Source organism: Vitis riparia, chromosome 15, assembly GCF_004353265.1.
Source record: "Vitis riparia cultivar Riparia Gloire de Montpellier isolate 1030 chromosome 15, EGFV_Vit.rip_1.0, whole genome shotgun sequence".
NCBI classification, from domain to species: Eukaryota; Viridiplantae; Streptophyta; class Magnoliopsida; order Vitales; family Vitaceae; genus Vitis; species Vitis riparia.
The window spans coordinates 6,535,405-6,561,748 of NC_048445.1; the positions used below are offsets into that span (position 1 = coordinate 6,535,405).

The following is a 26,344-nucleotide window of genomic DNA, read 5'->3' on the forward strand; positions in this document are numbered from 1 at the left end:
ATTAAGAGCCTGTTTAATAGTGATTCTAACGAAAGTATTTTTATTGGAAGTATTTCCTTCTGCAGTGTTTCTATGAAAAACACTTTTATGAGAATCAGAAACAATGATTCTAATAGTGTTTTTGATAATATGTTGTATAAATATAAAAACATTTTTAATATTAATAAATTACCAAAACAGACATACAATTTTAATTACAAAAAGAAAATAGTATAATAAACAAAAAAACTTTTCATTACAACAAAATATATAAGCATCTATCTTAAGACCGATATATTGTTTATAGATATTTTTCTTCATCACAAAATTTATGTTTATTACATTTACAAAATAACTTTAAAATGTAAATTTTTATTTATTTTATAATGTTTTAAAGTTTTTCAAATATTTTCATGAATTTTAAATAATTTTTAATTTACTGATATTTAAGTCAAAATATCCACCGATATTTCAAACCTTGCAAGCATGTCATTCCAAAACAATACAAATATGAATATAAGAATCCAAAAAAAAACCCTAACCTACCCATTTCTATAGCTTGAAAGAAAGAATAACACAAATGTTATTTCTAAATCCTAGCCTACCCATTTCAAGAATATAAATAAAAATAGAAATTAGAAAATACATTAAGGTTTTGAAAAGAAATCCTTTGCAATTGTAGCCAAACTAGAAAATTGAAATGAAAGGCCAATCAACTAGCTTTTGATTTTAATAATGGCAATAAAAGGAAGATTTTGTGTAGGTTAGGGTTTAGAGCAAAAAGTTTCTCTCAAAATGAATATCGGGTTTTGAAAAAATGAGGAGTGTTCTCTCTGTAAATACCACAGAAAACCTTGACAGGTAATTATAACATGATATCTTGACTTGTAATTCATAGGTCATTTAATATCATTTTACTAAATTTAAAATGACATATCTGTTTAAAATCATACCTTAAACTTTTGATTTTATGTCAAGCTAACCACATTATAAATAATGTTTATTGTTTTGAATTTACACATACATCATGGTTGCTTACATATAAATTATTTGTCATTGTTGCCTATTAAACAACATATAATGACATAAATTGCCTTTAAGTCAACGTAGGTCTTTTTTTTCTTGTAGTGCTTTTAAGTGCTCAATAAATGAAACTTAATTATAATTTTTATATAAAAAAATTAGCTAATATAACATACTCAAATATTAGTAAGATTCATATTATTAATAATAGGGAAAAGTGGAATTTGATTAACTAATATGAAAATATATGAAAAAAAAAAAACCTCAAATTTTTTAAATTAGTATTATCTTCATCTATTTTAAAATAATTTGAAACACATTTACTTTTTAATGAATCATTAAATATTCTTAAAAATACATTTTCTATTTATCATGTCATCCAAATCAATTGATAACTAGATTCCTCATATAAATGTTTTATTTCATTTTAGATATTTTATTACTATTATTATTTTATTTGAGTTTTTTTTTTTTTTTGTCTAGAAACATTATAAAGTAAGAATTTGAAAAAAAAAAAAGGAGTTTATTATAGTATTAATAAGTTAAAAATAAATTTATATTTTTCATAATAAATAAACCAATAATAAATTTATATTTATTATATAATATTAATAATTGTTTAATCTAATAGAAAATAAAATTTGTTGTAAGAGTTTTTTAGATATAAAATGTTTTATAATATGGTTACACTTTTATATATAGTATAAAAATAAAGAAATAAATATTTATATTAAATAAATTAATTATAGTTAAAATAATTATATATTATTAAAATTATTATTTAATAAACAACCTTATTACTTTTTTTGATAATTATAATTAAATAGGATTTGATTGGTAATTATGATTAAATATGATTTGTTTTGATAATATCTCTTCTTAAAATTCTAGGAAACAAATAAAATATTAATCATATTTAAATAGGATTTTTTTACACAATATTTCCTAATAATATTACGAGCTGTTTGTTTCTAGAGAGAAAAAAAATATCAAATAATAAAATAATAATAATAATAATAAAATATTAAAAGAAAATAAAAAATCTATATGAAAAAATATAGTTTTCAATTCATTTGGATGACATAAAAAAAGTATTTTCATGAATAATCAGATGACTTTGTATTTTAAATTATTTTTAAATAGATGAATAAAATACTATTTTAAAAAAATTGAAGTTATTTTTTCTATATATTTTCATATTAGTGAATCAAATCTCACTTTTTCTTTAATAATAAGCAAGTTCACCTTTGGCTAAAAATCATTTGATATTAGCTAATAGGTTAAATTTCAACCAGCCATCTACATAATGTACTCCAGAATTTATAATAAAAATATAAATCAGTCATTATTCCAGAATTTTCACCTGGTGGTTAAGCGCCTTTTAAAGTGAGCTAACCTTGACAGCCTTCTGTCATTAGTCAGCACTTATTTAAAATCATTGATCAATGCAAATGATTTTCCAGGAAAAAGAGACTAGAAGGAAAATATATGATAGCTTCGAACTTGGGAATCAAAGGAAATACATGTCCCTGTCTCAGTGCAGTAGAGTAAGAATTGAAATAAATAAATAAACAAGACAGTTCAGTAATTAACAGTGAATACCATTTCCATGAAAGCCTCTTCATTTACAGCACAATCTTGGGTCCTTTCACAAACAAAATTTTCAAAGTGACATAAAAGTTGATGAATGTATCAGTTGCCTGCATCTGTTTGAATTTCACTTTGACAAATAAAGTAACAAACACATGGCAAAAACAGAGGATTTGAATGTGATTGCAGACTGCTAATGAAGCAAGAGAGGCTTATCCTGCTCAAAACTGGTCAAGAGACTTTTATTGAAGGGAATTTCTCATCTTCCATCCTTCAAATTTAAAATTCGCCGTTAATAATAATGAATGGCACATTTTCTGTGGTTTCTGGTTTTAAATAAAGAGAAGCCAGTACATTTTCATGGGAATGAAATGGTAGCTCATGGTTGAAAAAAATGAACATTACTGACCTGATCTCCATTTAAAAGGGAATGGTTTGTCGATCTGGCCAAGATTCTATCTTTTCAAAGTACTTGACAGGCACAACACCATCAAAACCTTCAGTCAAGATGACCTTGTTGTCTGAAATGTAGAACTTCATTCCATCTACAATTGAATTAGTGGAATTCAGTCAAGACAGGGAAAAAAGCATTAGTGGTGTTCCACATCTCTTATACTGTTAAGATAGGATTCATTCTGAACTCCTATAGGAGTTGGACCAATTCATTTTGAATTTAAGGGTATACCTTCCAAAGCTTTTCTGACATCAAGAAAGATCAGAAGATTAACATCACGTCTCATACCTATAAGAATGGAAAAATACTGTAAACAGTAAGACGTCAACCAAAAACTAATACAAAGAAGAGAGATATTCCTGGAGTTACATGATCTATCAAAGTCCAGCAGATATCTTCGTGATTCTCAGACACTATATAATACACAAGGGAGAAAAAAAAACAAAATTTAAAAAAGAAAAACAAAGCACAAAACAAAAACAAAAACAAAAACTTTTTTATTGAAATAGCATCCAGTGGGGGTAGAACCATTTAAGGACAAGATGAATCATGTGTTCAGACGAGCAAATTCTGACCTTCCAATACTTCAGATACCCAAGCTCGAAATGTTATATTTTATTTTTGTTTTTGTTATTATTTGTTTATGAAGCTTATCCACAAAGCGATATCCTTCTTTTACCACAATGCAGAATATTCATTTTTAATTCCTTCCTCACAATTCAGTTATGTCCCAAATCGGTCATGAGAGCCCTAAAATCTAACTGCCCAAGGTTGAAAAATAAGTCTGGAATGCATAGATATCTGAAATTCCTTCAAGGAAATTCAAGCAACACTTTTTCCTTTCACTGACACTTTCCCCTTTTGGGGAACAGACAAGAGGCTGATAGTTTCCATTTGAGGTCCCTATGCACCTCACTAAAAAGTTAAGACAACCACAATGGAATTTTCTGTAGATACAAAGATTAAAGGAGCTGCCATCATAAACATTTGGGGAACCCACCTAGTAGCATTGATCTATCTATTCTCACCCCATCACACACCCTATTCCCCTCCTCTCTTCTTCTGGTTCGTTAACCATGCTGGAAAATAATACAAATGATTAAAGGATGCCAGAGGCAACAGCATTGGGATTGTTTCAGAAAACAGTATCATGAATGGTAAAATGATTACATAGAGATTTCTTTGGATATCATACCACTAATTACTTCCCCATCCATTGGCAAGCCACATGAGAAGTGAACATGCAATCTCTTCATGCGTTTGAGACCAGATTCCAAAATTGATTCCAGATTCCTCTTATAGCTTCCATGTACACACACTACATATCACAGGGAAGCAAAAAATAGAAAAACAAAGACATACTCAAAATATAATATAGAACTCTTGAGATTCTAACTTGAAAATACAAAACAATTCATATGCAAATGTACGTACCAGTAACTTCTTCAGCCGAAAGGATTGGTTTTAGTAAGCTTTCAGATTCAACTATCTGCTAAGTGCACATAAGAATCCATATGAATAGTTGATATCATGCAAACTTAATTAAATGCTCCATCCAACAATACAAAGCATGAACAAATCAAAGAAAAAACATCAAGATTCCATGTTAGGCTAATAACATATGACAAAGAAAAAGAGCATCAGTATTAACATATTGATAGATCAAGGTAAATAATTAAAATTTGTGTGATGTCATCATTCCAAACAAAACCAGTATCACTTTTTATGTCCCAATGTTCAAAATTTGATTTCTATGAAGATAATTTATTTATCAGTACACAGAAGCAAAATCCAAAGCATAAACATATAGTTCTAAAATTCTTCATTCAATTCATTTGATGATTAATTCGGTCAGATATGTGATAATCTAATCCAGTGAAATGAACAATTTCGAGTGAATTAATTAAAACCAAGTATGATTTTCAAGTGAATCAATTAAACTGCTAAGAGCTTAAGATTAAAACTACTTATCTAGTTCAGTATAATGGCATCAATTAAGACTAGACTGACTTCGTAAGGACAATATCAAGGACTTGAAGATGAATGATTATTGAGAGGACCGCAACATTAGTAACTAACTAGTAGTATATGTACATTAAGAAAGTGCCTAGTACCTGATAGAGCAATTGTTGGGACAACACTAGACATTTCAATAACCATGAATATAAATAAATCTATTTGTTCAAAGTAAGTGTAAGTTAACAGGGTGGCATTTTTAAAATCAATGTTAAAAATTCCCAAAAGCTTGTGAGGGGAAGCTACCAGTGAGCATCTGTTTTGAATTTAGTTTTTGGGTTGCCTTTGCATTGACATCTATTCTTTTAATCTTTTCACATTGGACACTTGGTCCTCATTTGTACATGGTTGATTTTCCCTTCTTCTTTTTGATTTGGATTTGTTATAAAACAAAGTCTTGTTTCCTATTTAGAAAAAAAGTGCTACAAAAGTTCTTTCAGAATTGGGCACTCAGATAAGGCGGTGTCCTATTACTTAGGATTTTCTGCTGCACGGAAAAAAGTAGGTCGTTATGTAGAAGGTTGGGTCAGTGTTTTGTTTCAAACTTATATTTAACATCCCTGTGACGAAAAATGGTTCCAAACTTATGATCTGATATGAGTTATAGTGAGTGCAACTCATGATTTTCCATTCTGAATGCAGCTTCACACACAAAATGATAAAAACAGTCTGACACATGGAGCAAGCACAATAGATGAATTTTTTTTAACGGGTAAGGTAGGAAAGCAAGCACACTTGAATGATGAGGCCAACTACCCTTCAATCATAACTAATTTGTAATCAACCAATAACCAACTGGTCAAGTACAGAGTCAAAGCTGAAATAAGTGTAGAAAACAGCATCGGACTTTACTGCCTAGAAGAGATCCATAACAATGGAGTTCAATTAAAATTTATGAAAAATTTATAGGAAAGTTCAAAGGATAAGAAGGGATGTTTTGAAATCTATGGACACATGCTCACAATAACCTGTAATCTAGTTTCAAACAATTTCTAGCAAACTATAAACCATATAAAAGAACAAATTTGGTTTAATAGAGGATGAATCACCGTTACTGTGTGCCCTTGGTTTGCCCGAATCAAAAGCTCCCCATTTTCTTCTAGGAGGCCAAATCGCTGCTTATTATCCTTCCTGACAGCCTTCAGAAAATGCATTAAATATACATTATGGGGGAGCAATTTATGTGAAATACAGAGGACCATGAAATAAATATGTTTATGTCAAAGCAGTTTATATCAAATATAGAGGACCATTAAACAACAAGACTATGGGTATTAACATTATAAGTTTCAAATGCTGGACTATGTTCCATGGAAACAGACACAGGATATAGACATGATATGCCAAGGATGAGCCAACAGAACAAATTGTTAAAAGGAGGTAAACATAGACACGGGGAGTATGAATGTAGCTACACACACATCCTCCTCCTACCCCTCCTCTCTTATTATGCTTTTATTTCAATTATTACTTTATTTACAATTAAACATAACATTTATATTAAGAAAAAAGGGACCATGTCCCTATGTATTCATTGGCCCTATGCACAAGTCTGACATGTGTCCAGGTGCACTAGAGTAGTGCTCGACATGGAAATAACCCAGCCTTAGAAATTTCCATGTGTTAAAATCTGTGATGTAAAATTGGCTGGCAGAATAAATATACAGTATTAGGGATGGATTTCAAACCTCATTCAGTTATACTCACTTTGCTCCACTGAAAAAGAATGAAACATAGTCTCAACATAAGCAATATAGGATCAAACCTTTTACAACAGGTGGAAGGGGAAAAAAAAAAAAAACATAAGAAAATAGAAGGTCCAAATAAGGAATGCATGACAAATATGGGTAATATTGTAAAACACAGTTCACTTATGCCACATCTGTTTAGATTGAATAACAAATCAGGAAATGTGAAATTATGCAGGTAAATTAGACTTTGTTTAGTTAAGAGAAAATGAGTAGCACTTGTGTCCAGCATGTTTTTGGAAAATGGCATCCCAAAAATAAATAATGAAGCCATGTTCCATTATTTTGAATAGGCATACAACTGTTATCAACAAAAAGCACATGACAATAGGAACTTTTACAGAATAACTCCTAGAATATATTTTAGCCAAACACAAACAGATAGCTAGTTAAATGGGGATAGAGAAAGAGATTTTAAAAGTATTTAAAAAACCAACCTCCCTAATATCATCAATTGTGTGTGATCTTAATGGGATATTGGCAAATGTTTTCATATTCAGCTTTAGCAAATCTTGAACTCTGACATACCCATCACTCCGCATATTCAAGTTTAACTCAGAAGCCATATGCCGTAATATACGAGTCCTGAGAATATCACATAGAACAAACTGCTAAGATAACATACACAATGAGTTGTCTTAAAATTCACTATTAACCTCAGCACTTCCTGTGAATGTTGAAAAACAAAAATATGACATGAGAAGTTGGAATTCTGAACAGGCAGAGGTTGGAATGATGAAAGCAAGCTTCCAAGCTTTCATTTTCTTTTTCCTCCTATTTAACAGTAATCAAAAGGACCATGATGTTTGGCCATAGAGAAAAAGACAGAATGAGAAAACAAAATACACTTCTATATCTCAGTTGAAATCTGATAAAATCAAAATATTCATTGGAGAGTACATAATAAGAATAGAACCTAGTGATGAGGGAGGTGATTTCTGATTCTCAGCATGCTTTCTTCCATGGGAGATAGATTCTGGACGCTGCTCTTATTGCTAACGAAGCCCTTGATTCTAGATTGAAAGACAACATCCCGGGCCTCCTTCTCAAGATGGACATTGAGAAGGCTTTTGACCATGTCAATTGGAACTTTCTCATGGATGTGATGTCTAAGATGGGATTTGGGCATAGATGGATTAATTGGATAAAATGGTGCTGCTCCACGGCTTCCTTCTCGATCCTCATCAATGGAAGCCCCTCGGGCTTCTTTCGTAGCTCTAGGGGATTGAGATAGGGCAACCCTCTATCCCCCTATCTCTTCCTTTTGGCCATGGAAGCTCTTAACCAATTGTTGTCCCGTGCAAGAAATGGGGGCTTTATTTCTGGTTTCAGAGTAAGAGGAAGAGGAAGTGGGGGGTTGTTCATGTCCCATCTCTTGTTTGCCGATGACACCTTAATTTTCTGTGACGCCGATGCAGATCAATTGCAATACCTTAGCTGGACCTTCATGTGGTTTGAGGTGATTTCAGGATTAAAAGTCAATCTGAGTAAAACAGAGGCCATCCCAATGGGCAAGGCATTCCTATGGAGACTCTTGCGTCAGTCTTGGGATGTAAGATAGGGAGCTTACCACCTCCTACTTGGGTCTTCCCCTTAGAGCCCCCTACAAATCCACTAGGGTGTGGGATGTAGTGGAAGAAATATTCAGGAAAAGGTTGTCTCTCTGAAAAAGGCAATACATTTCCAAAGGTGGTCGTCTTACCTTGCTAAAAGGCACCCTCTCAAGCCTCCCAACCTACTTTCTCTCTCTTTGTGATCCCCAAGAGGGTGTGTGCAAGGCTTGAAAAGATCCAAAGGGATTTCTTATGGGGTGGTGGAGCCTTAGAGAATAAACCTCACTTGGTGAGTTGGAAGGTTATTTGTGTCGATAAAAAGGAAGGTGGCTTGGGCATTCGTAGTCTACCTACTTTTAACAAGGCCCTTCTTGGGAAATGGTTGTGGAGATTTGCTAATGAGAATGAGTCCCTATGGAAGCAAATTATCTTTAGTAAGTACAACCTTCAAGAGAGAGGATGGTGCTCCAAAGGTGTAAGAGACTGTTATGGGGTGGGGGTCTGGAAGGCCATCAGAAAAGGTTGGGAGAAATTTCGTTCTCAATCCTGCTTCATCATTGGGGATGGCACCAGAGTGAAGTTTTGGAAGGACTTGTGGTGTGGAAATCAATCTCTGGAAGAAGCTTTCCCCATCTTGTTTAACCTCTCCGTCAATAAAGAAGGTTGGGTTGCTGAGGCTTGGGAGGAAGACGAAGGTGGAGGTAGCTGAGGGCTTCGTTTTAATAGACACCTTAATGATTGGGAGGTGGGAGGAGTAGAAAGCTTATTAAGCACACTTCATCCCTTGACCATTAGAAGGGTGTGGATGACTTGTTCCAGTGGAAAGAGAACAAGAATGGGACCTTTTCTGTCAAGTCTTTTTATAGCTCATTCTCAAGGGACACCAAGCCCCCCTTCCCGGCTAGAGCTACTTGGACGCCTTGGGTTCCAATTAGGGCTAGCTTCTTTGGTTGGGAGGTGGCTTGGAGCAAGCTGCTCACCACGGACCGCCTGAAGAGATTTGGTTGGAGCATCCCCAACAGGTGCTTTTTGTGTAAATATAAGGAGGAAACCACAGATCGCTTTCTTCTTCTGTTTTGCGAGAATGTTTTGCGAGAAGGCTAGAATGTTATGGCTTCTAATCTTCTCCCTTTTGGGGGTGCAATGGGTGATGCACTCCTCTGTGAAAAGAAACCTCCTAGGTTGGCATGGATCATTTGTGGGCAAGAAAAGAGAGAAAGCTTGGAGAGCTGCCCCCCTTTGCCTGATGTGGACCATTTGGAAAAAAAGGAATAGGAGGGCCTTCAAGGATATGGAGAGGAACAATCAATATATTAAATCCATTTTTTTATACACTTGTGTGAATTGGGCTAGGGTGTATATAGAGGAACACACTTTGTCTTTAATAGATTTTGTAGACTAGCTAGCCACCAAGTAAGGGTCAGTTTGTTTTGTCCCTTTGTTTTTTGCTTCTTTGTTTATGGTATACTCCATGTATACCTTTTCTCTAGCCTTTTGGCTCTTAATGAAATTTCTTTACCTATCAAAAAAAAGAAAAAAAAAGAACCCAAGTATAAGTTGAGTTGGCTTTTGATTTTGCTAGAAACTGAAATAAGACAAGACTCAAGATCAAAATATCACTTCCTTCTTTTTTGGTCTTAGACTAAGTTGTTTATAGATGAAGGACCTTTACCTTTATTCAATTTTTTTGATTGGTTGGATTCTAGATGAGGGTGGTTAAGTTTTTTGTTTCCCCTCTTCTTTTTTGCTCTTGCCTTTAGGAGCCTTATATTCCCTGCATGCTTTGGGTGCCCTTTATTCTATATACTATCTTGCTGTGCTTTTACCTATCAAAAAAATATTACTTCCATCTTTTTTTCCCTGGTTTTCTGACCAACCCAAAAGTAGGGTAAAAGAAAACAAAAGGATGCAAATAAAGCTCAATAGTTAAATATTTGTGGAATATATTTTAATTTACAAGCACCAAAAATAAGCATAATTTACTTGAGAATTCACAGTTGAAACTCAACAACTGAGAGAATGAAATTGAAATAAAATTAGAAAGTTTAGTCATGCTTACAAGAGTCTCCCAAGAGCGTCAATTTTATCTTTGCCAGAACTGCCGCCGCCACCACCACCACCACCACGGCCTCTTGATCTTTCTCGATCATCCCTCATGGTCCCACCTCTTCCCCTACCACCACTACCACAAAAGTAAAAAAACCACGTCAGCTAAATCACCATCATCGACCCATTTGATTGGTGAGAAAGTTCAGGAAAAGAAAGGTTAAATTTTTGAATCTCAGATTTTTCACTTTAACACAACCAGATGACTTTTTCGAATCGAATTTTTCATTTTCCCGAGAGAAAAAGCAACATAAAACATAAAAGTCATATTCTTTTCCACAATTTTATCGGCAACCAAACAGAATAGAAACAAAAGAATTAGGGCCTAACTGCGCCTAATACAGCTATTTAACTTAGTCCATTCGAGTCTTTCATTTTTTGAACATAAATTTCGATTCTTTTCGTTTCCGGAGTTTTCTTGGGAAACCAAACAGAGGGTAAGAAAGAATTACCTTCTACTGGAATGAGCAAAAGCAGAGAAGGAACTGTTGTTCTCCATTGAAACTAGGGCGCCAAAACGAGTCAGCAGGGACAGGGATGATGGAGTGGGCGTGACAGGTGGCAGGCATACATAGCAGTAACGCAAAAATCGAATGCCGTTACCGGTGACAGAAGCCCACATGGATCGGTGGGTGCAGTCCGGGGCTCGGAGCTGTATAGGCTATACTAGTATATTGAATTCTGCCATGGTGAATCCGGTGATTGGTGTTTATGGGTGTTCTATCCAAAAATATCAAATCCAGAAATACTATCTAAGCCCAAGCCCACATGAACAATCCAGGATAGTGTCAATCAAAGCCGCCCAACAGCAAAATCAAAGCCCAAAGTGAGTGTCTCAATAAAATTTTCGGAATTATCTATGATGAATCCTATGATTCAAATTATTTTCATATAGTATTAGACTCCTTAGGATTTTTAACATATAAATTTCACCTTAATAGCTTAGAACAAAAATTCTAAAGAAATTGGTAAAAAAATAGAGCGGTTCAACTAAGATAGTTTTTAATCACTTAATTTTCTAAAAGATATGAGATATATGTTAAGTTCTTATTTGGTTAAAATGTACATGATTTATGTTGAGCTACAAAAATGAATATTACCTTACCATTCATAAATTATATATTATCATGCCTATGTTTATAACCAATGACATTATATATCATATTATGATGTAATAAATTATTGAACTTTCTAGACATTGATATCTGATGAGTATGATAACACATACACCTACAAGGTGTTTCGTGCATTTTTGTTTTGAGACTCTACACCACTCATGTTGTCAAGATGAGGTGTAACGACCCACCCTCAACCACGTAATTATTGTCCGTTCTAGATCCAAAAAGGGTCATCACGACTTTAAAACACGTCGACAAGGTTAAGGGGAATTCATACTTATATAACACCCCATTTATCCCTATGTAGACACAACGTTCCCATTGTGACCCCTTTTGAAACCCTTACGACTTTAAAACACGTTTATAAAATTAAGAGAAGTTCATACTTATCTAGCACTAAAATCTTTCCTTTTTATCCGACGTGGGATGTCACGAGAGGTTTTAAGATGAAATTGTGTTTTCTAATGTTAGACTAAGGGTAGAGCCCAAAGTGGTAAGGTACGCTCTGTTGTGCCATTAATAGGATGACCAAGAGATGAACTCTTTGGTATTGTGATTCGAGGTAGTGAGACCATGAAAACCATGTAAACGTAGGGGTTCACAAGCAATAGGCTTTTGAATAATTGTTTGATCGACCATAGATATGTCCATACTTATGATTGCATCTTTTGCATCTCATACATTTTTCAAATGCTATTATAATTATTCTATGCTAGTTTCTAATTATATATATATATATATATATATATATATATATATATATATATATATAAATATTATAGATATGTTTTAGAATTGTCTTTGATATGGACTAACCGTTGTAACACTTGTATATTGTAACCATTCACCAGACCTTGTATTCACCTCGTAAATTTTATTTATTTATTTTTTTCCAGGTAAGTAAGGACTTTTGTATTCTTATTAAGGAGATATATTTAGCTTTAAAAAGCTAGTCACTAGACATCTAGTCTTTATTAGACTTGTGGAAAAGTTTATTTTTATTATGTTTTTAGTTTAATTTAATTATTCTCAATCATATGGCTCATCTTGTATAACTTACTTATGCTACTGCCGTTACATTTAATCATTGTTTTATTAGTATTATTTAATTGAATTTCATTCCTTTCATACTCTATTTATTTGTTAGAATGATGATTTTATTATAAGCAGGCCCCTATTAAGATGGGTTGCTACACTAGTAATCTAATTATTCCACGATCCAATGAAATAGAACAAACGAGTTTTCTCACAATAAATCATAAAAAACAAAAGAAAATCTTGTATGATGAATTTTTAATATAACAAGTACAAAAGTTAAAAAAAAAACAAAAAAAAAAACAACAACAAATCTTCTTATATGTCCACTAAACGATAAACTATTATAGAGATTAGAGAATATCTTCCAACAATATTATCCAACACAAATGATCTCCTTCAATCCAATTCCAAATTTCTCATCTTTCAATTGATCTAAAATACAACATATAGCAACAAAAAAAATCCAAAGAAAAATAAAGTCTAGAAAATATGGAATTGAAACTATTAAAATTGCAATAAATTTGTATTTAGGGTTAGTGTTTCAAGACATAGTTTGATAGTGGTGATTATGAGGAGACCAAAAAATGTTTTGCACTAAGAAATTGATTGATGCGGTTATAGAGTTTCAAATGGGTGAAGACTTTAATGAAATGGGCCTGGACTCACTGTACAAGTGGGCTTAAAGAAATTAGCAAAATGGAAGCCCATAAACTAATAGAAGTCTTCAAAAAAAAAAAAAAAATCGACACAAGACAAACCATCGGTCCCTTAATTCGCGTTGGTCTTGTTATAGGTTTTTTCAAATCTAGAAACTTTGGGTCGCTTTTAAGGAGTTTAATAAGCTTTTAGGTCATTAGGCTTCTTTTATATCTTTACGTTTGTCATGATATGCACTTCAATATGAGACAAGTAAAAAATAGTTAGGTGTGATTTGATTAAATTTTGATATAATATTTAATTACTAAAGATGACTTAAAGTTGAATTGTACGCAGAACTTAAAACTTATTATTTAAGTGAAAGTTAATTAATAAAACTAATTTTTTTTCTTAAACCAATAAATTGACATATTTTCCATCTTCAAAATATAAAATAATATTTTATTATTAAAAATTACATAAATAATATACTAGAATTGACATTATTGAAATGTCAAATAATATTCATAATTTTATTTATGTCAAAATTAAAGATCAATGGTCAATCCACTTAATAATTTTGATTGACAAGTTGGTCTAGCGAATTTTTCTTTAGAGATTATTCGATACAACACCTATACTACCTATATTTTCCAATTGAATTGAACATGAATTGAATTGAATATGGAGTATTGTCATGGAAACTCTTCAAAACTAAAGAGCAACAAGTGAAACTTTTGTCTTTTCTCGGAGGTTGACAAAAACAAGATTTTTATGCTCTAAGACACATTAAAAAACGTTACACAAATAGTAGGACATCATTCAATTAGAGTAATTTCATAAAATCATTCAATCTTGTAATTGTGCAAGTCATGATATAGGAAAAAACCAAGATATCAATTTGATACCTTCCAAAATTTCAATTTTCACCATTAAGATTACATAAACAAATTCAAGTAACTGAAAGAATGTACAAAATTTAGATTAGAAACAAAAAATGATATAAATGTTTAAATGAATCAGATCAAGATACAAAGCAATGAAACCAAAATGAATATATGACATAACTTGATTGATTAAACTTTTTGATAAATATCAATTCAGTATTCTAAATGGACCCATAATATAAACCAATTCCAACCTTACAGTTTGATAATCAAACTTTGATGAAATTTCATTTACTCAATAAAGTAGAAAACATACAATCAACCAACTTAGAAACCATAACTTAACTAACTAGAATCAACCTACAATGTGAAACAATTAATCCAACAACACACCTATAACTACTCTTTGTATGTATGCTTTTATATAAAACCTAGTATTGAGATTTCAATTCTCTCTTCATCGTCATCGAAAGTCGAAGATTTTGGATGCAAATGGCTAGTGGACCATCTCCTTTAATCCCATTTCTAGTACTAATCACTTTAGGAATAGTCATTTATAGACAAACCCTCCTAACAAGCGTTTCGATGATCTTGAACCTAGAGCAAACAATCTTTGATTTCGTTCTAGCAATTTCTCTTTTGGTCTTTCTAATGGCATATTTCATCGGTGGATCAATCACTATTTCTCTTGTGTTGATGCTCATAGTCTACCTCGTTAGCAAAATGCTCCTTTGGCCGTTGATATTGATATTGATATCGATAATTCTCCTTGTCAACAACTATTTACCTCCATTGCAAGGGCTTCCACAAGATCAAGAGAAGGATGGAAGAAATGAAGAAAGGGGGTGGGGGTTCATTATTCTTTCTTTCATCTTCCTTGTGCTCTACGGCTTGTTGTATGAAGGAGAGGGATATGACTTGGGAGTTGCACTGTTAGCTATTCTATTCTTCATCTTGTACAATATGTTGTATTAGTTCATATATTTGTTGTACATAGTTTCAAAGATTTTAGTCATTTCTCAGAAAAAAGCAGGAAAATGACAATTTTCCAGGAAAATCAGGACAGCCCATGGCCCAACCTGAATGTTTCAACAGTTTAGGCTGTTGAGGTGGGCTTAGGATGGGTTGATTCGTGCCCATTCTCACCATTGGCCACCCGAGCCTTCTGAATAAAGGACCAGGAAAGACTCCTACCCAAATGGAAGAAACAAAATTTCTCAAAAAATATTCTCAACTATGGGGAGGTTTGATCGAAGGCAAATGAAGTTACTACTCGAATTCATGTTAGTCACGCTCAAAAGTAACTAGACCCGATTACCTTCCAAACATGATCAAATTACTTTCCGAATTTGATGTGATTACTTTCCAATGCAGTCAATTTACCTTGATAACGTGACCAAATTATTTTGGTGGGCTTGAATTGAGTTTTTATGGTCTGAACTCAATTTGAGTTAAATCGTCAAGATTCGAATAATCTGAATTTGAAGAAGTAAATAAATATATGACTCAAATCGAGAATTTTAAATTAAAGGACGGATTAGATTCCTTTAAATTGAATATTTCTCAATTCAAATAATTATTTAAAAAAAATCACCTCATATGCCATTAAACAAAAATCATCAACAAGATTGTCTTGTCCAAATATCACAACAAAACAAACCATAAATATTTTTATAATTAATACATACATGCATACACAAATATAAACACGGTATCTAATATTTGTTGACTTCAAAAAAGTCATAAAAAACCGCATCCGCCAACAGATTACACATCATATTGAATACTTCAATCACAAAATAATAGACAAAAACATTCCAAAATTAAATAAAACAAAAGATGCTAACAATTATTTGTACCCAAATTAACCATGCATGTATATGTCTAGATTTCTCTCATCTTCTCTTATATTTTTTCTTGGTAGTAGTTGCAAAGGAACAAACCCGTGATCTCAATGTGACGGCACTGTTTCATGGGAGTCACCTAGTAGTAGTAGGCTTAACCTATGCATAATATTTTTTGTCATGGGGCATGTGATCCAATGAGAAATGGATTATTTTTCATGGATATATTAATGACGGGGTGTCTCCTATAAAACTAAGGAACAAGCTTATATTATTTTTTTGATAGGAATGATAATGTTTTGTTAAAGTCTCCCTTAGCTTTTTAGTGGGGAGAGAAGTGGGGGAGAGGCAATATAGTAGGTTTTCTCATGTGTTTTCTAATCATATGGTGTAGTCATCAATAAAACAAATCAATGAGCTTTTATTACTTCGTTAAAAGTCATAGAAGTCATCTTAGCCTTCTAACATCATTACTTCTTTGAACTTTGTTACCAAGGTTTATAATAATTTTTATTTATTTATTATTTTTATAATTGTGCTAATCGTCTTATAACAACAGACATCGGGTAAATTCAAAGTATCAACAGTGACAAAATTTAAACTCAGAACCATATGTCACTAAAATCATGTCCAATATTCATTATGATCAATTGATATATATATTTAAAACAATAATAATAATTTTTATATAAAATATAGTAATTTTTATATGAAGAGAACGGACTTACCTTATATTCTTAAAAATTATTTTTAAAATTTGAAATAATAATTTTTTAATATTTTAGTTTTTAAATGTCATTATTTTTTTAAAAGAAAAAAAACATATCCAAATAACATCTCATTTATATATTTTTAAAATATTTACCATCTCTTCTTATCACTAGCTTATGTTTAAATAGTATAATATTGATATTATAAAAGTTTTATTTAATATGAATAATTTTGTATTATAATCAAGGTTCCCGACAAAAAAATAATATTTTTCTAAATTTTATATTTAAGGCTTCTTAATTCAAAATTTCTTTTAATAAAATAATTCAATTCTTAGTAATTTAAAAATAAAGTTTTAATTGTTTAAAAGTCAATCCAAATAGTAGCTAAAACAGATAAAAAGTTTGCACATGCCAAACCTAATAAAAATTCAAGTATTATGCATAAACAAATCTTATAAGAAGTAATACAAGTATAAACAAATGGATAATTATGTTTAGTGTTTTTGTGTTTGTGGGTTGCTTGAGGAGATGGGTGTCTTGAGAGGAGAGAAAGGAACATGCCACCATGCTTTTGAGACTTGAGACTTGGGAGAGAGGGAGGGAAATTGGATGAAATTTTTGAATAAAAAAAAAAAAAAAACACTTGGACAAAGGAAGGAAGGAGAGAGAGAGAGAGAGAGAGAGAGAGAGAGAGAGAGAGAGAGAGAGAGAGAGAGAGAGAGAGAGAGAGAGAGAGAGGCAAAGAGGGTTTAAGATGGGTCACTTTCCACTTGATAGAGGGGGAGAGAGAGAGTTGTTGTTAGTGATCACATGGGAGACTCCATAAACTAAGCCTTCTCACTGACATGTCCAAATCATGGTTTTCCTAAACAATTCATGCCAGACCTATGCATGTCCCCTCTTCCTCCCCACATTAATACCCAATACTTCAATCTTGTCTACTCTACTCAACAACCCCACTTCCCCATTTCCCCTATCTGCCCTTTCCTTTCCTAACATTGTCTTTACCCTACCCATCTTCTCCTTCCTTTCTTATAGGGAAAGTGACCCTTTTCAAGGGCACTCCCAAACCTTTACCAATCCAAGCATGTAACCCATTTTGGCCCCCCATACAAAACATGGCAAATTTGAAAGCAACCTTGAGATGAAAACATGTTAACCATGGGCTTTTGATGTTTTTGCAGGGTGGTATTCACACAACATAGAAAACCCATTACTTCTTTACTGGTGCCCTGCACTTCTGTCCCACCCTTTAAATAGCTTGTTGCCAAATTATATGATTTGACTGATTGAAAGGCAGAGCCACCACAATTTGCTTCTCTGGGTTTCTTTGCAATTTCACTCTCCTCACCCCCTTCAAAATCTAAACCTTCCACCTAAGTCACCCTCCATCTTTTGTAATTCTTAAACTCATTTGAGAGGTTTTTAATTTTTTAATTTTTTAATTTTTTTTTTTTTGGGTGTCCCATAGAAAAGCAACCCTAAAATTCCCCCAAGGGTGAGGTAATAATTATTCCTTACTTGTTTAGGATGGTGTTCCAATGGTAGATGTCATTAACATTAATCCAAAGTTTAGCTTCAATATGAAGTCCAAGGGTACTCAAGTGTAAGAAAATTAAAGGATTGTGTTTTGTAAGAGAGGGGTAAGATAATAAACTAATGTTTGAAGTTCTAACTAAGAAGTCATTGATAGAGATAAAGAGAAACAAAAACAATTCTCTTCCAAGTTTGGTATAATAGCCTCAAACATTAGAGGACAAATGGATGATGTCCAAAAGGGTATTAGAGAACAATGGAAACTACACCATATCCCCTTTTAGATTCACTTGCAAGATAACACACAAAAAGAATGTTGCTTTAACCTCCACAAGGGTTTTGAAACACAAGGTTCAAACTTTCATTCATGTGAAAAAATCCTTCTCAAATCATTTTCTATGACATAATTTTACTGCACTAGCATCTATGATATTGATCAAGCCATCAAGCCATCAAGCCATAAAGACATGTTTAAATGATACTCAAGCTTTATAAGAACCCATGTTCCATTTTGAATACTTTTTTTTTTTCTAACTTTAATGAGAAGTTTGGTCCAACTTATTCAAAAAATAATATTGATATTATAAAAGGTTTATTAAATATAAGAAAATAAAAATATAAGAAAGATGTATAAGTCTTTCTCTTATTTAATTGTTTATAAAAAAGTATATATATATTTTTTGTTTCTTTCTGCATGCATGTGAAAACCCAAAAAGCTTCAAAAATAAATAAACAATTTTTTTTTTTTTTTTTTAAAAAAACAAAGCAAAGTCAATGAACAGCTAAACATTTTTTGCTCATCAAACCCTCAAGAGTGCTGAACCCACAAACAAATAGTCCATTGATCAGATGGTGAAGAATAGCCAAAGTACAAAAGCCATGATGCATGAGAGCACACTGGAGTCAACCCCTGAAGCTAATGAAATGGACAAAAGCAAGAAGAGTGTTGGTCCTGTTGGAGTAATAATAAATGAAACACCTCAGTGTAAGAGGTGGTGGGTCTGTCCATGGACTTGTCCAATCAAATTCAGTGTATCCTTACTTTGTTTTCTTGCCTTTCTTTCATTCTTTAATGCAAAACTTTAAGAATGGATTTGTTTCCACTGCAATTTATATGGATCTTCTTAGGACCCTTTGTCTTTTGTTCTACAGGCACCATGGTTAATCAACCCACTATGGCTAAAACCCTTGTCATACTTTTTTATTTATTTTTATTTCTTATGGGTTCATCACAAGTTGGGAAAAGGGTCGGATAAGTACATCATCCATTTGCTTATTTGTGGGAAAATTGAAAGTATGGTACAAAAGGATGTGCTAGTGGCTTCTTTCTTCCCCTTTAATTCCTTTTTTTTTTTTTTATCTTTTCTTTTAAATAGAAAATTAGTAATACAATTTTAAAGTTGTTAAGCATAAATGAAGCAATTTTTTTATTTACTTGTTAAAAGCAATATCCGTCTTATAGTGAAATGCACGAAGGAAAACCATTAAAAAAGTTAAAAGTGGACCAAATATTTTTCTTATTTAGAGTCTGATTTAAAGCGATTCTGGTTAAAAGAAAACCTTTTATTAGTAATGTTTTTAAATCAGATTGTTTAATGTTTATTTATAAACTAAAGAAATATTTTGATATTATTTTCTATAATGCATCATATAACAAAAAATGATTTTTGAAAAGTCGCTCACACAAAGTGATTGTAGAGAAATTGTTTAAGTGATTTTTTAAAAACTTCCTCAAACACTTAATTTTTGTGAAAAAAAAACGTTTTTCAAATATTAGTAAACACTTTTAAGTCTTTTCAAATTTACTCTCAAATAGGTTTTTTTTTTTTTTTTTTTTGTACAAATCAAGATACAACATGAAAAATTCTACTTTGGAGGGCTTCTTATTACAAACATCAAAGACAATATTTAATGATATTTGGATAAAATTCTTAATTAAATTAGGGTTGTATTTTTTTTTTGACATATTTAAAATAAATGGGGAATTTAACACATATTTATTTAATCAAAATTTTCGAAAAAATACCAATATTGTCATAAATTTTAGTACAAATATTTTAAAAATAAAATGGTCTTTAGGGTTTTTTTTTTTTTTTAAATGGAGAAATTGATTTGGTAAACCATGTTTGGAAACCCTAATTTTGTGAATCTTGGGGCCTTGAAGAACCTCTTGATGGTGATGAGCATCCAAATGGGGCACTATTCAATAATAATTTCCTTACTATTCTTAGAAAACCAGAGTAGCACATAGTAATAGAAGTGATATTTTTCAAGATCATGTTTGTCAATGTCTTTCTTTTCAAAACCAACCAATGCCGCCTAGCAAATGAATTCTTGTCGCCTTAAATAGAGTATCCTTAATCTTAGAAATCTTCACTTGTCAACACTTTCTAAAAGCTTGCCCAACCCTACTCTAAGACCCTAACCTTAATTTTCACTCACACTATCCCATGGTTAATGCTGACAAACTAATTATTTATGTCCAAAAATTATTACCCTTAACCATGTTAGGATATTGTCATTTGTGACAAAAACAATATGGGAAGGCTGGAAAGCAAAGTAAATAAATAAATAAAATAAAATAAAACAATGAAAAAATATATATTTTTTTAATTAGACTTTATTTTCGAAAATATTTTTGAAAAACATTATCTATAAAACAAAAGCTTGTTTGCTTAACCCGATTTCTATGTTTTAAATATGTTTTTAAAACAATTTTTATTCATAATACTATATATATATATATATATATATATATATATATATATATATGATTGAAAATAACTGAAACATGTTCTTAAAAAATACTGTTATTTTTATGTTTTTAAGAAAAAAAAACTATTTTCGATTTTATGATTATTAAATATATTTTCTTGTTTTTTTTTTTTTTTTTTTTTCTGGAATAAGGCCTTGATAATCTTATTGAAAATTGTTTTTGGAATTTTTTTTTTTTAACTCAAAAACTTTTCTAGTAAACTTTTAATTGAAAATACGTTTTGAGATATTTTTATGAAAATAAGTTATTTATTAAAATACAATTTAAGATATTTTTAATTATTTTTTATAATATTTTGAACAATAATTAAAACTACATGGAATACTTTGAGAACTTTTATATAGTACCTTCGTAAGAATTGTCGAGTAATTAAAGTAAACTTGGTATCGATAGGTTCGATTTGCTTTCATTAATTGATATTAACAGTTTACTTTTAACTTAACAAAAAAAAATGATATTTTGAGTTTTTCTATTTAATAAAAAAAAACAAACACCACCTTACTTATTTTGAAATAAAATAATGAATTTAATATATAAAAATTAATATTTATAATATATTTCATCCTTTTTATTTTTTATTTTATCATAACAAAGGTAAGCCTCTATTTTTCTAATTGAAGGACAAAATAACATTAATAAAAATGGCTCCATATTGTCTTTACAAATATAAATAAATTTTAAAAAGAAAATTATATTATTGGGAAATCAATTAATAATAGTATTATGATTTCATGGAAAATAATAAATTCTCTAGTATTTTAAAAATCATTAATCTTAACTTAAGAGTCACCCTCAAATTAAGGACGGTTATTAATGCCCAAATCTACAGCCACGCCAGCTGAATCAAATCCTCAACATTTTGACATAAATGCCCTTCTCTTTTTAGTGGAGTGACCTCAATGCCCTTCAGAATAGACGAAAAAGACTAAAACGCCTCTACCATTTTAAAATGTCAAAAAAGTCCCTTGGTCGTCGTACTTTACTGCCTTTTACCACTTACTTTTTCGAAATAACAGTTACTTTTTTATCAAAAACCAAACTCTCGATCTCAGCCACTCATCTGCGCCTCTCCCCAAAAGATCTCATCCGTCAAATCCGTCTCGATATTTTAAACTCCAAAAAGCCTCTCATTATCTCGTGTCGTCAGATTCAGTTTCGAAATCCAGGCCAGCAGCGCGGAAATTACTCTGACGCCCTCCGTCTCTAATTAAACATTATGGGTACTGGGGGTTAATACAAGAAAAGCGTAAGGGTGTTATCGGAACACTACGCCATTTGGGCCAGTTCACCTTTCCCTCTCTGTGTCGTTGGTCTCTGTTAAAAGAAAATAATAAAAGGAGCACTCGAATTTAACAACCTCACGCGCCTTCTCATGAGCGTGATCCATATTTTTTTTTAACTAATAATAATAATTTACTCCATATTTATAAACTAAATAATCATTATGAGTTTATTAGTTCTTAGTTTTTACACCAAGGCTTTATCATTATTTTTTATCATTTTATGGTTATATTTATTAAAAGCCTGTTAATTTAAACATAGGATAAAAATGATAATGTATGTAAATTATTCTATTTATTATATTTAAATCACTTTTTTTTCTTGGAGAGTAGTAGTCACGCGCCATTCAAGGGAATGAGAGTGAATTGAGTGACAGAAACCCTAGCAGAGAGAGATAACTACGTCTACAGACAAGCCACACAAAATTAGAAAAAGAAAAAAAAGGAGAAAGATAAAAAAAAAATAAAAAAAATAAAAAAATAGGAGAGGAGAGAGAAAGAGAGAGAGAGGGGGGAGGGTAGAGAGAGAGAGAAGGGATGAAGAGCACTTTACTACTTTTTTATGTTGCACGCATCCATGGCAGAAAACAGAAGGCATACAGAGTACTACAAGGACACGAGAAGGGAAGAGAAGAAGCCAATCACACCAACACCCACCGAGTTTAACCCCAAGAGGAAGAAGAACAACAACTACTACAACATAACAGAAATGGGTTTCATCAATCATATCCAAAACAGTGCTTGAAATGGAGTACTGTAGGGGGAGAAGAACGAGAAGATGAAGGGAAAAAGAGCTGTTTCAGGTGTGTGGTGAAATGGGTCTGTAGAGCTCTGCATGCATTTCTTTGTGTTTTCTTGTATCAACTAATCCCGTCTCTTGTTTGTGGTGATTTTGGGGGAAACTGGACAGAGTTGCTGTGTGGGTGTTGGACAAGATTGAGTGGTTTTTCCTTTTTTCTTGTTTTTGGGTTTAGATGAAGGATATGCCCTTACCCTTGGAGTTAGAGGGGAAGGGGGTGTTTGAGATTTGTTTGAATTCTTTGCTGGAGAAGTGGAACAAAGAAGAGGAAGAAGGAGGTTGTTGTGTGGGCACTGAGCCTACCTCTGTCCTGGATACTAGAAGAAGCCCAAGTCCTCCTACATCCACCTCAACACTGTCTTCTTCTTGTGGTGGTGGTGGTTCAGATACGGCCGGCGTGGCGGCGGTTTCCGGAAACCCTTCTCAGAAATGGCCTCCGGCACAGCCGGACACCACAAGCTCCAATGCTGGAGTTGAACTCCACCCAATTCCCGCCTCTGTAGATCTCGGGGCCGGTGAAAAATGCGGTCTTGGAATGGAGGATTGGGAGAGTGTGTTGTCGGAGACGGCAGCCTCGCCCAGCCAAGAGCAGTCCATTCTCCGGTGGATCATGGGTGATGTCGAGGACCCATCAGTGGGCTTGAATAAACTGCTTCAATCTGGTGGAGGTGGCCCTCCTGATTTCGAATTCAGCAGTGGCTTTGGGGTTGTGGATCAGGGTTTTGGGTTTGAGCCATGTCTGGGTTCTGGGTCCTCCATGAATGCACCTTGTCCTGGTTTTCCTCCTACCAGCAACAGCGTCAATAGTATCAATCATGGGAGGATTGGTCCGGTTTCGAATCCGAACCAACCTAATTTCAAGATTCATAACCCTCAAAGCAACCCGAATTTTGCAAAATCGGGGAACAATCTTATGCCCATTTCGTTTAATCAGCAGCAACTGCAGCAACAGCCGTTTGAAGCTTTGGATGAGAAGCCACAGATTTTTATTCCCCAGGTGCTTATAAACCAGCACCAGGCTCAACATACTCAAAACCCCGCTTTTTTCTTGCCATTGCCCTATGCCCAGCAAGAGCAGAACCTCCTCTTGCCGCCCCAGGCCAAGCGGCACAACACTGGGCCTATAGGGAGCATTGAACAGAATTGTCCGGTTCCAAAGGTTCCGTTTTCGGATTCAGGGCAGGAGCTGTTTGCTCGGCGACAGCAGCAGCAACAGCAGGCACAAGGGTTTCCTCAGCAGCTTCAGTTGCTTCCTCATCATCTTCAGCCAAGGCCGGCCATGGGAAGTAAGCCGAAAATGGTTGGGGAAGAAATGGGGCACCACCAGCAGTATCAACAGGTGATAATCGACCAGCTGTTCAAGGCCGCAGAGCTGGTCGAGACGGGGAATTCAATACTCGCGCAAGGGATATTGGCGCGGCTCAATCACCAGCTCTCTCCAATTGGCAAGCCTTTTCAAAGAGCTGCTTTCTACTTCAAGGAGGCCCTGCAATTACTCCTCCATTCCAACAGCAATAACACCAACCCGTTGGCCACCTCGCCTCATTCTTCACCATTTAGCCTTATCTTCAAGATTGGAGCTTACAAATCCTTCTCAGAGATATCACCGCTCATTCAATTTGCCAATTTCACCTGCATTCAAGCCATCCTTGAAGCCTTGGAGGGCTTTGATCGAATCCACATAATCGATTTTGATATTGGATATGGTGGGCAATGGGCTTCGCTTATGCAGGAGCTTGCCTTGAGGAACGGTGGTGCCCCTTCTCTGAAAATCACTGCGTTTGCTTCTGTCTCCAACCATGATCAGCTTGAGCTTGGCCTCGCCAGAGAAAATCTAAACCACTTTGCTAGTGAAATTAACATGGCTTTTGAACTTGAAATTCTAAGCCTTGATTCTTTGAATTCATTACCCCTTCATCTCTCAGAGAATGAAGCAGTTGCTGTGAACCTCCCAGTTGGTTCTTTCTCGAATTACCCCTTACCCCTTCCTTTGGTACTTCGTGTTGTGAAGCAGCTCTCCCCAAAAATTATGGTTTCACTGGACCGAGGCTGTGACCGAACTGATCTTCCATACTCTCACCATATCCTTCACGCCTTTCAGTCTTACTTGACCCTTCTCGAGTCCCTTGATGCTGTAAATGTGAACTCAGATGCCCTGCAAAAGATTGAAAGGTTCTTGCTTCAACCTGGCATTGAGAAAATCGTCCTGGGTCGCCACCGCTCCCCTGAGAAGACCCCACCTTGGAGGACTCTTCTATTATCATCTGGGTTCTCCCCATTAACGTTCAGTAATTTCTCAGAGTCCCAAGCTGAGTGTTTGGTGAAGCGGACGCCTGTTCGGGGTTTCCACGTTGAGAAGAGACAATCTTCGCTTGTTCTCTGCTGGCAAAGAAAAGATCTCATCTCAGCTTCAGCTTGGAGGTGCTGAAGAGCAGCATTTTCACATTGGTAGTACCAATTCAATCCCATCCTGAAGGTGCCTCATAACTTACTGCTTTAGTCTCTGATCTTTTTGAATTATCTTGCATTACCCTTTGCTAATTGTCTATGTGGTTTAGGCAGATTGTTTCCAAGTAAAAACCAAACATTTTAGTAACTTGAGGGTCTAGTACAGTCCTCTTTCTTTCAGTCTTTCTATCATGGATATGAATATTTTCTGTTATGGTGTTCTTATGCTATTGTGCCAAGTAGTAGTAGTGGCTTCTGGTTAAGGTGGTGGTGGCTGTTTGTTGTACACTTGACAACAAGGCAAACAAGAAATGAAAACAACAACAATTTAACCCTTCAACATTTCAAGTCCCTGTGGCCTATGCTTTTGGATAATTTTTTCAGTTGCTAATTTTGATTGATGAACTCTCATATTATCACACCAGGAATTTGATCATTTGGGAAAATTGGCTTCAATTTATAAGTTGAAAATACCTGATTGCTGCTCGATTAATGACCCAATTTTATCAGCTGTAATTCCACAATTTGACTTTTGGATAATTTTTGCAGTTGCTAATTTTGATTGATGAACTCTCATATTATCACACCAGGAATTTGATCATTTGGGAAAATTGTCTTCAATTTATAAGTTGAAGATACCCGATTGCTGCTAGATTAATGACCCAATTTTATCAGCTGTAATTCCACAATTTGATCACCAAGACTGTAAGAGCTGTGAATAAGTTGCGAACTATTCTCGATTTTCGCCTTCCCTCGACCAAGAAAAGAAAAACAGGCATTTCTCTGATATTTCACGATAC

At 33.5% G+C, this 26,344-nt stretch overlaps 2 protein-coding genes across 4 annotated transcripts; one reads left to right on the top strand and one right to left on the bottom strand.

The window, feature by feature from the left end:
- Window positions 1-2,556: 2,556 nt before the first annotated feature.
- Window positions 2,557-11,146, bottom strand: LOC117932272 (tRNA 2'-phosphotransferase 1-like). 3 transcript variants are annotated; one of them, XM_034853441.1, is made up of 9 exons: window positions 10,922-11,144; window positions 10,423-10,545; window positions 7,248-7,395; window positions 6,112-6,201; window positions 4,481-4,535; window positions 4,242-4,364; window positions 3,278-3,334; window positions 3,002-3,137; window positions 2,557-2,863 (listed from the first exon to the last, which is right to left on the bottom strand). In XM_034853441.1, the coding sequence occupies exons 1-8, from the start codon at window positions 11,089-11,091 to the stop codon at window positions 3,013-3,015; spliced, it is 891 nt and encodes a 296-aa protein (XP_034709332.1). In that variant the 5' UTR covers window positions 11,092-11,144; the 3' UTR covers window positions 2,557-2,863; window positions 3,002-3,012. The 3 variants fall into 3 exon arrangements, with proteins under 3 accessions (XP_034709332.1, XP_034709333.1, XP_034709335.1); XM_034853442.1 differs by lacking the exon at window positions 2,557-2,863 and having other exon boundaries at window positions 2,923-3,137; window positions 10,922-11,145; XM_034853444.1 differs by lacking the exons at window positions 2,557-2,863; window positions 3,002-3,137; window positions 3,278-3,334 and adding an exon at window positions 3,627-4,125 and having other exon boundaries at window positions 10,922-11,146.
- Window positions 11,147-22,830: 11,684 nt separating this feature from the next.
- Window positions 22,831-25,886, top strand: LOC117932225 (scarecrow-like protein 27). The gene is made up of 2 exons (XM_034853353.1): window positions 22,831-23,100; window positions 23,208-25,886. The coding sequence occupies exon 2, from the start codon at window positions 23,272-23,274 to the stop codon at window positions 25,522-25,524; it is 2,253 nt and encodes a 750-aa protein (XP_034709244.1). The 5' UTR covers window positions 22,831-23,100; window positions 23,208-23,271; the 3' UTR covers window positions 25,525-25,886.
- Window positions 25,887-26,344: the final 458 nt, after the last annotated feature.

Bases quoted from the DNA above. Each gene is read 5' to 3' on its own strand.
- LOC117932272 (XM_034853441.1), bottom strand. From the start codon at position 11,091: ATGTGGGCTTCTGTCACCGGTAACGGCATTCGATTTTTGCGTTACTGC. The intron at 6,202-7,247 runs GTTGGTTTTTTA...CATTTTCTGAAG, and splicing joins CAATTGATGATATTAGGGAG to GCTGTCAGGAAGGATAATAA. The intron at 4,536-6,111 runs GTGATTCATCCT...TGCACTTAGCAG, and splicing joins ACCAAGGGCACACAGTAACG to ATAGTTGAATCTGAAAGCTT.
- LOC117932225 (XM_034853353.1), top strand. From the start codon at position 23,272: ATGAAGGATATGCCCTTACCCTTGGAGTTAGAGGGGAAGGGGGTGTTT.